The sequence below is a fragment of the Rosa chinensis genome, chromosome 2, assembly GCF_002994745.2.
Source record: "Rosa chinensis cultivar Old Blush chromosome 2, RchiOBHm-V2, whole genome shotgun sequence".
NCBI classification, from domain to species: domain Eukaryota; kingdom Viridiplantae; phylum Streptophyta; class Magnoliopsida; order Rosales; family Rosaceae; genus Rosa; species Rosa chinensis.
The window spans coordinates 38,294,771-38,304,849 of NC_037089.1; the positions used below are offsets into that span (position 1 = coordinate 38,294,771).

The 10,079-nt window shown below is 37.8% G+C and overlaps 1 protein-coding gene across 1 annotated transcript; it reads left to right on the forward strand.

Moving 5' to 3' along the window:
* The first annotated feature begins 2,040 nt into the window (after positions 1-2,040).
* LOC112188693 (probable methyltransferase PMT7) lies at positions 2,041-7,735 on the forward strand. Its single transcript, XM_024327864.2, has 7 exons — positions 2,041-2,344; positions 2,742-3,156; positions 3,444-3,733; positions 4,208-4,591; positions 5,283-5,529; positions 5,763-5,901; positions 7,250-7,735. Exons 1-7 carry the CDS (start codon positions 2,191-2,193, stop codon positions 7,406-7,408), a joined length of 1,788 nt encoding a protein of 595 aa, XP_024183632.1. The 5' UTR covers positions 2,041-2,190; the 3' UTR covers positions 7,409-7,735.
* Positions 7,736-10,079: the final 2,344 nt, after the last annotated feature.

The following is a 10,079-nucleotide window of genomic DNA, read 5'->3' on the forward strand; positions in this document are numbered from 1 at the left end:
CCATCACAAAATTAAAAGGACATGGCTGGGCTCGAATTGGCGCTCCTCATTGGACATGGCTAGGCTCCGATCTCTGAGAGGAAGAAAGAGAAATGGAATTTATCAAAGGATGAGAGACGAGCAGCGTCAGAGAAAGGGATTGCAGCGGTTTGATTCGCCGATGACCTGAGTTGTAGATCTAAGTCAAAGGAATGGGCAAATCGGTTGTGGGCTTCTTCGAGGCAGTTGCAGTCGTACAGAGCGTGGATGAAGCTGCTGAGGTTGAGCGGGTCGGGGCGGTAGCCACAGAGGCGGAGGTGGTTGAGGAGGTGGAGGGCTAGGTCGACATTGCGGTGGCAGGTGTAGAAGAAGAAGAAGACAAAGGATCAGTGCGATCAGGTTTGTCGATGGAGCTGGAGAAGGGCAGTTAGATGAGGCGTCGTCCTAGTCGGTGGTGAGAGAGAGAAGAGAGACATCGAGGTTAGAGTGAGAGGAGGGAGGGTCGGCGAGATCCAGGTGAGAGAGTGAGTCTGAGAGAGAGAGAGATGAATGAGATTTATTAATTAAAATGAGGGTAATACTGTCAATGAATGTTAAATCGGGTATATGAGAATAAAAACTCTTAGTGGAGTAAGTGTGCATTTTTTAGTCTAAAATTGTGTAAGTGGTCATTACCCCAAAATATAATAAGAAAAAATTTAAATTTATATACATAATATATATATATATATTTGTGGGTAGTCTTTTATAAGTAAGTTATAAATCTCCAATTATAATTTGATTCTCAAAATGATATACTACCATATTGAATCCTAGACCCAAAAAACTTAAAACCCAAATAAGTGAATCATTTTGAAACTATTTTGGATTTTGTTTTTTGAATATTAGTTTTGGATTTTGATTATTAAATTTTTATTATTGAGATTAAGTTTTAGTATTTTTATTATGAATTTTTTGTAAACAAAACGTCAATGCTATATAGGTTAAAACGGTAAAACCGCCTTACCGACCGAACCAAACCATCTCTAAATGGATTGGATTGGATCGGATCGGATTAAGTTTATTTTATTCGATGACCAGTTGTCTAAAATGTCTAAACCGCTTACTTTAACATAGAGACGGTTTGGAGTCAAAACTGATCTATTCCAATCCGCGTGCAGCCCTAGTTGTCATCTTATTTCCTTAGACTTATCACCAATAAAAATTTTTCTGAGATTTATCCACTTAGGTGTATGATATCTACAATTCAATCATACCAAACGCCCAATTCTTTGAACTATCAACTACAAAATCTCGTTTATTTCACCTAGAGAAGTAAATGCAATAAACCATTTTCCTAACAACTTCTATATCATTTCCATCAACATCCTTACCTATCAATTTTCTTATACTCCTTAAGATGATCCCAAACAATACTACGTTTACAACTTGAAGATGCATGAGCAGACGGAGTCTTAGTTACAGATGTAGGAGCTTGATTTTGTTGAGGCTGACTTGAAGATGTGGGAGCTTCATTTTCTTGAGGTTGACTTGAAGTTAGAGCAGCTGTTGGGCATTCAATCTGTAGTGGCAGAGATGGTGAGGTTGTTGTTAAAGAATTCTCAAGACTAGATGCACTTGGTCGAGATCGAGCTACTGCCTTCTATGGTCTAGCCATCAAATCTAAAGAGAATTGTTGTCTTGGTGATGGCGATTAGAGAATTCTCGTTGGATGGTGATGGTGCATGTAAGAGAGAAAGTGAGAGAATCAGAGAAATCGATCTCTCTCTCTAGTCAACGATATGGTGATAAATGGTGTCTTGGTGATGGTGATTAGGGATTTAAGGTTCGATAATGATGGTGTACGTTGTGATCAATTATGTCAAATTGTCAGATGAGAGTGAGAGACAATTGAGGGTTTCATATCAGAATGGGGATACTCAAATCAGTTATACGAACTGATTCATGGTATTCCAGGTGGTTAGTATTGGACCCAAGCAGTGTCGGAACCATAACCGCAGCCCGTCTTGTTTGTTCGGTTTGATATATGGGTTAGGCCCAAAGAGTATGCAGGCCTGTCCCATCAATTTTCCGTTCGGGTTTGGTTTTTCGGTTTAACATGCCCACACCCACCGTTTTCCTCGAGGAAGGTCTTGAGGATCACGCTCCCCCAAATGCCATTAGATTCGTTGGTAACCAACCAACGGCCAACCCATTTGAGGAATCGAGGAAATGGGAGGAGGTTCAGCTTTTAAATCGCAGTCATGGCAGATGATACTGGTGGCTCTGCTATTGATGGTTGGGTCCTTCTACGCTGGAACTCTCTTTCGCCAAAGTCCTCCCAACTACGTCTCTCAGCTTAGCTCCTACAATTATTCATTTTCTGGTATGCTCTCCCTGACCTTTGTTTCTTCACACATTCATTATGCATGCATTGTTTTTCAAAGATTGTTAACTTGGACCAACAATGTAAGGGATTTCTGGGTTATACTTTGTTGACCAAACCTGATTCATTTTTCCTTATATCTTGGGGAGTATAGAATGTTCAATCAAGTGGAAGCAAGATCCCATTGCTTCGCACTTTGATTATGGCTTTTTTTGTTTTTTTTTTCCATTTTTTACCCTTTTTTTTTTTTTTAATGAACTATTGGGTGGTCATAATTTGCAAGTGAAAGATAGACTGGATTTTGATTAGGGCTCCCACTCTAATTTTAGAAAATTTATTCTGTGATGTAAATTCAATGGAGGGCAGGTAGTCTAAATTGTGATTGATGGTGCTGCAGGTACTTCCACGTTTGCAAATAAAGTTGAATTAACTTATAGAAGAACACCACTTGTGATACCAGAGACGGGTGTGGATGTTTGTCCGTTGACATTCAATGAATATATCCCTTGCCATAATGTTTCATACATACAAACTTTGCTCCCAAATTTGGCCACTAGTAGAAGAGAAGAACTAGAGAGACACTGTCCGCCACTACAGAACCGCTTGTTTTGCTTGGTTCCACCACCCAAAGATTATAAGATACCAATAAGATGGCCAACCAGCAGGGATTATGTGTGGCGAAGCAATGTGAATCATACACATCTTGCTGAAGTCAAAGGAGGACAGAATTGGGTGCATGAGAAGGATCAACTCTGGTGGTTCCCTGGTGGTGGTACCCATTTTAAACATGGTGCACCTGAGTACATTCAGAGGTATCTGCAATCAATTTGTTTTCTTAACTTATTCTCTCTTTGATATCTTTTACATCCTGCACTGTTGGTTTTAGTACTTATGACATTTTGGTATATAATTATATGTGCTTAAGTTGATGTCATTTCAGAACCTAAGGAATAATGATAAGTTGACAATCACCTTGATCAAATAACCTTACTCAAATTTTGGGGCAGCATTACTTAAAGATCTGATGCATCATATTGTGAAATTTTAACGTCTGGATGTTGATTTCAGTTGCTTTAATAAAATTTTCTGGGGTTTGCAGATTGGGAAATATGATAACCAATGATACAGGTGATCTACATACTGCAGGGGTCGTTCAAGTTTTGGATGTTGGTTGTGGGGTTTCCAGCTTTTCTGCTTTCCTTCTTCCCTTGGGTATACAGACCATGTCCTTTGCTCCCAAGGATGGCCATGAGAATCAAATTCAATTTTCGCTGGAGCGAGGCATTGGTGCAATGATCTCTGCAATAGCAACAAAGCAATTGCCATATCCTACTAGCTCTTTTGAGATGGTTCATTGTTCTAGGTGTCGTGTTGATTGGCATGAAAATGGTAACTTTCTGTTATATACTTCATATGTATTGGTGACCTACATGGTATCCATATAGAAACATATTTGAAAAAAGAAAAAGAAAAAGAAGACTAAATATAAAAATAAGTTAAGCCTTCAACTTTTCCATGAGATGGTATGTGTTGATATCTTAACAATGAAAGATCTTAAAATCATTATTTACATATTTCCATCCCGAATTCTTATATTCAAGTTTGATAAATGTAACTTGCTTTATTCATATTAGTTGTAGCAATATATCAGGACTTATTTGCCTGGTATGCTATAAACAGAATAAACGATGATATTTATGTGCTGGGATATGAGGTATAACTATGGAATATTATATTTGGTGAGGATACTTTTACCATTACTGTTTTAAAACATTGCAGTGTGTTTAATCTTATTACTATTTTACTATATTTCTTTATGAGTGCTCTCATGCTGTGTTCCTTTTCTTATATCTTTTTGTGCAGATGGTATTCTTCTAAAAGAAGTGAATCGCCTTCTGCGTTCTAATGGGTACTTTGTCTATTCAGCTCCACCTGCTTATAGAAAGGATAAAGACTATCCAATAATTTGGGAGAAGTTAGTTAATCTGACTTCAGCAATGTGTTGGAAACTCATTGCTAAAAGAGTTCAGACTGCTATTTGGATGAAGCAAGAAGATCCGTCATGCCTTCAGCGCATTTCTGAACAGAAACTTATAGATATATGTGATGCTGCTGATAATTTGAAGTCATCCTGGAATACAAAACTGGGAAATTGTATACAAGTAAGGGGCATGCAAACAGATGCTCCAAAACTCCCTTCTAGACCAGAGCGTCTTTCAATATACTCGGAGAGTCTTGAAAGAATTGGTTTGCTGCTTCTTCTTTTCCCTTCTATTTTAATTTTCTTGTCTACTGTTTTTTGTACTTTGCAAGTTGTACATGAGGCAACTTCATGTATATAATACCAAATTAGAATTAGGAATGACAAGTTTTGGTTTTGATGATGCATATTCCCTCGTTATATAAGGTTAATACAAACATTAAGAGTTATATCCATGCCCAGGTCAATCTTAGTCATATAAATACCTAAAATTGGCTTCTGCTTAGCTATATTTAGCTGTATCTAGATTGTTGATCTTTAGACGAATAGTACTTCACTGTGGATGAAAAATATACTTTTTTTTTTCCTTTATTCTGTCAAGTTTTCTTTCTGAAAAAGTGAAATGCATCGCAGTGAAGGTTATAGAGGAATATGATGAAAAAGATTGAACTTGCAAAGTAAAAATATAGAGCTATACCGTTTAGCCTGCAAGTTCTATTCACTCGATCCTGCTCTGAAAACCTCATGTCCATAAATAAACTAAATTTCCTTTCAAAAAAATAAAATAAATAAAATAAATCACATTCTGAGCAGGTTTGTTTGATCATTGTTAAAATAATATAAGGGCTGGAGAGCTTGTAATGCAGGAGATGGTTTTATATTCTCTGTTTATTTGTGAATTTGAAAAATAAATATTGTTCAGTCTGAACAACATCCTCATTAATGTGTTCATAATAGGTATTAGTCAAGAGGAATTTACTTCAGAGACCGTCTTTTGGCAAGATCAAGTTCAACATTACTGGCGGCTGTTGAATGTGAACAAAACAGAAATCCGAAATGTCATGGACATGAATGCTTTTTGTGGTGGATTTGCTGTGGCCTTAGATTCATTACCCATGTGGGTGATGAGTATAGTTCCTGCGACCATGAAGAATACGTTGTCTGCCATTTATGACCGTGGTCTGATTGGTGCTTTCCATGATTGGTATGTTTTTTTTAGTCTGACATCTCGGTGCTAGAATCTAAATGTCATATAAAAGAATGTGGCTAAATATAGATTTTAGACTTAAATTGTTGGTTCAAATTACAAAGAAACCAAAAAAAAAAAATTAATAATACTAATAATTTTACATAAATAAATAAAAAGTAAATAGAAAAAATAAAAAAAACAGAATCCCCAAAGTTGATATTTGACATCATCTCCCTATCTAATGTCAGGTGTGAACCATTTTCTACTTATCCACGCACATATGATCTATTGCATGCCAACCACCTCTTTTCTCATTATAAGGAATGTGGAGAAGGCTGTTTGTTGGAGGATATCCTTTTGGAAATGGACAGGATGATAAGACCGCAGGTAATAGTTTGATTAATGTTATTTATTGTTCTTGTTGGGGTATCAAAAACATCAATTTATGGTATATGTTACAAGATAGGGGAAAACATTCTCTCTAGTCATGGTAAGGTTGGCAAATTAATTAGTTACCTTTTGCATACTTGTTTATTCGAAGTTGAATCATTATTCACCATCCTTTTCCTTGCCTTTGTCCCATGGACTATGAAGTTGGACATACATTCTCATCTTCCAATTATTATTATGTTTTTAATTCACTTTCTTTGCTTTTTTGTTATTGCACCCGATACTATTCTTGATTGGCCTAGTAATTGTTAAATTATACTTTACTATGGATCTTTTCGTATCAGTATTTTTAGCAGTTTTATGATGTACTTTTCATACCAACTGGTCTTGGTTTCTCTTATTCTAACGTTAATAGGTATTATTCTCCATGCTCAATGAATAGAGTTTAAATTTTGAAAGTTTTGTACATTCCTATCATCCATCTTAACATTTTCATCTGCTTTATGAGGATTCTCTCTCTCTCTCTCTCTCTCTCTCTCTCTCTGTAGTCTTTTCCATTTCATTGTTCACACTCAAATTTAATTTTACGTAATCATCATCAATTATTTCTTTATCATTTTGCTTACTGGATCAAAATATAGGAAGTGTTTCTTATGAATATTTGTTCTTGAATGTCCTACTGTTATTTTCATTGCCCTTTTAAGTATTCCTCCGTATTGATGTAGCACCAAGCGGATTGACAGAGTGTAGAATCTAGGGCTTTAGAAGACAAGGGAAACTGGGGTTTAGAGAGAATAAATAAAAAAAGGATGAGTGTAACTAAGAGTCAAGGATAACTGTTTTTTTGTTCATCAAGTCCATTGAACATAAGCTGCAGAACCTTAACTGACATGATTCTAGGACCCTGGTGATAAAATACAAATAAACCCTAATCATAGAAAACTGAAAGATAAACAAATGCAAACATAAATAACTTACAAGACAGAATTTGAGTCTATAAAATATCACACTATGGCCATTCTGCATCACATAGATGCTGTTTTAGTTTAGCTACTTCTTGAACCCTTACAATCCAATGTGTTTCTTCATATTTCAAGTTGACAAGGGTTTCATTTATAGTTGAATGAAACCGTCTCCACACAGCATTTTTCATACTAATGTTTCTCTTCCAGCACTGTTATCTGTTAAAATGGTTTACCACTTGGTGCTGTAACCTATTCGTGGATTACTTTAATCTATTTAAGAGTAACTCCTTTTCTTTATTGGACTGCTAAAATATATCTCGTGCAACTTGTTTCTGTTCCAAGTTGCATATGATTTACAATGGTATTGTGTTGATGTGCAGGGATTTATTATCATTAGAGATGAGGAAGCTATTACATCAACGATCCAGGATCTTGCTCCAAAATTTTTGTGGGAGGTTGAATTGCATTTGCTGGACAATATAAAGAAGAACAAAGAAACCGTGTTAATTTGTAGGAAGAAGTTTTGGGCAATTGTCTGAAACGTACCAGCACACAGCTTTGCCAATATATTTTCCTGAAGATGTAAATTTCATTTTGGGTTTTTTTTGTTTTTTTTGTTTTGGGTGGAAGGGATGCTTAAAGTCTAGTTACAGCTGTACAATTTAATGTACCTTGATACATGTTCTGTCTATGAAGTGAGCTTATGGTCCCGATAGTTTAGATGAATGAGGTCGTGGAGTGGTTTATTCCCTGCTTCATGTCCGTGTTCTATGTAGTGTTACCCAAAGGCATTCCCTTTCCCCTGTAATGACTTGTATGTTTCACATTGTTACAAATATCTATAATAGGAGTTCATTTATTTTTAATTTTTTTGAAGTATCAAGTCCCAATTTCCCGGAAAATATAGCTGCACAGCAATAATTTCTTGTTGCAAGAACTAATCAGCATGTTCTTGTGGGAAGGGGTGGCACAAGGAGAAAGGTCTTTTGGTCTGTAAAGTACAGAAACAAAATGATGTTATTCTAGTGAAATGGTATGTGGTTGTTCAATATAAGGGGAAGGGTGGCTTACGAGGGTCCATGGAGCAGCGGGGTGATCGGATCAGGCATGCAAGTTGAGTTTGGCTAATTAACACACAGTTGCACATCATTGGGATCACCGTTCTCATTAACTAATACAAAAGAAGAGGTTCTTTATAAAACGGTTACAATCTTCATCCTTATCTCGCAGCAGCAAAGCTAGATTGGCTAACACCTGTGGTGAAGGGCGAAGGAACGCGCCTCACGCGCTAGGGTTGGTTTTCACAAAAATTGGATTTTGCTTGTCTGGCGGCCTCCCCGCATCAGCGACGGCGTTATGCCTTGCCGGTGTGTGGTAGGTGCAGCCGGACGGGCATTTGGAGCGTCTGTTGTCCGGTTCTCTTGGGGTCATAGGTGCTATGGGCAGGTACCCTTTACCGTCATGCTTCGTCTCTCTCCTCTGAAGGCGGTGTGGGCTGTTCTAATGGCTGGATCGAGCGGGGCTTCTCTGAACTGGGGACCCAGGTTTGCAGTTTGGAGATGGGGTTGCGATTGGGTTGAGCTTGACATTCGATGTAGCGGTATTACATGGTGGAACCTCCGGGATCAGCAAGAAGATGGGGCAATACATCAAGGCAGATGGTGGTTGACGGTTTCGAGCCTATGGAGGCTATGCAGCGGTGTTGGTGGAAGATGGCGATGGCTGGAGACCTTGTGGGTTTGAGATCTGAAACTGGGTGATGGGGTTGAATTGATGTTTTGGGTCTTTGGATGGGTGATCATCGGTGGCTGGGTTGGCATCAAGTTGCTATGTCGAAGAGGGCGGGGGTCGTGTTTCGTTAACCCCCAATGCTCTTGCAGCGGGATGACGGTGGCCATCGGGCAGATGGAGGCGGCGGTCTTGGAGAGGATAGTTGTTCGTGGTAGGTTTTATTGGTTTTCTTTTAGGGTCTTATTTTTTGGTTTAGTTCTTTGGCTTAGTCTAATAAGTCCCTACTCTATCGAGCTAGGGTTTCGGAGTCTTAGTATGGTGGTTGTATCGTGTCATTCCCAGGAATTCAGTTTACCTTTTTGTGGTCAAAGTAATGGGGAGAAGCTCTTGCACGTGGTCTGGCGGTTTTGGGTCATGGTGTTGAAGGGAGTATCTTTCCTCTTGAGGTTGGCTGTGAGGATGTATTTTGTCTCCTGGGTTAGTATGGATGAAGTGATGTTGATATGGCATTATGTCCAGGGACTACATGTTTTATTCTCGGTGTTTTCTTGTTGTCAATGTGGTAGTGACTTGCTCTTGCACGTGGTCTGGTTGGATTGGGACACGGTGTTGATGAAGGGGAAGTGGCTATGTGTAATGTTGGCTGCAGGGATTTATCGTGACTCTCGGAAGTTGTCTTATGGTGTAGCCCGAGTTGAGGGGCGATGGGTTTGGTTAGGGGTTGAGCCATTTTGGCTCATGGATGTCATCGGGGATGACGGACCCGTAACTGAGGTGTTTTTAGGGAGGAGAGTGGGGAACTTTTGTCCACCACCGGTCATTCCCGTTTTATGTAATCGTATTATTCTGGAATAAAATGTTTCTTTCATTCTAAAAAAAAAAAAAAGATTGGCTAACACCTTGTCTGGAACTGTGTCTTCTTGATGCGCTCTTTGGGAAGCGCACAATTTAACCCTGAAATGTCGTTAGTATATGGTAAGTAGGGATCGTTCTATTCCGGGGATTGAGGGTACACTTGTAATTGTGAAACAAATAAAGAAAAGAATTATTTACAAAAATAAAATAAAGAATATAAATATATACAATTGTATAAACAAATAAAGAATTAAAAATAAAATATTATTTACAAAAATAAAATAAAGAATAAATATATACAAGTAAACACAAAAAAGGGGGGGGGGATTAGGATTCTTAAAATTAAAATTAAAATAAATAAAATAAAGAAAACGTAAAAACATATATACAAGGGTGGAACGCAAGGAACAAAGATCAAAACCACATCCATATGCAAGAAATCCAATTACAATTCCTATAGTTGATTTTAAATGTCATGAGAGAGGAGTTGATCATGTGAACCATTCGAAAGCAAATGATTTCCCATATTTTACTTTTCAATGCTAATTAACCTAAGCGAAAGCACCTAGATTAATCCTATCAAACATGCAATCAAGCCCTAGAAAGCTAGTCAATCATGACATG

Excerpts from the sequence above, each read along its gene's own strand:
- LOC112188693 (XM_024327864.2), top strand. The coding sequence starts at position 2,191 with ATGGGAGGAGGTTCAGCTTTTAAATCGCAGTCATGGCAGATGATACTG. Across the intron at positions 3,734-4,207 it reads TGTTGATTGGCATGAAAATG|ATGGTATTCTTCTAAAAGAA; the intron begins GTAACTTTCTGT and ends CTTTTTGTGCAG. Across the intron at positions 5,902-7,249 it reads ACAGGATGATAAGACCGCAG|GGATTTATTATCATTAGAGA; the intron begins GTAATAGTTTGA and ends GTTGATGTGCAG.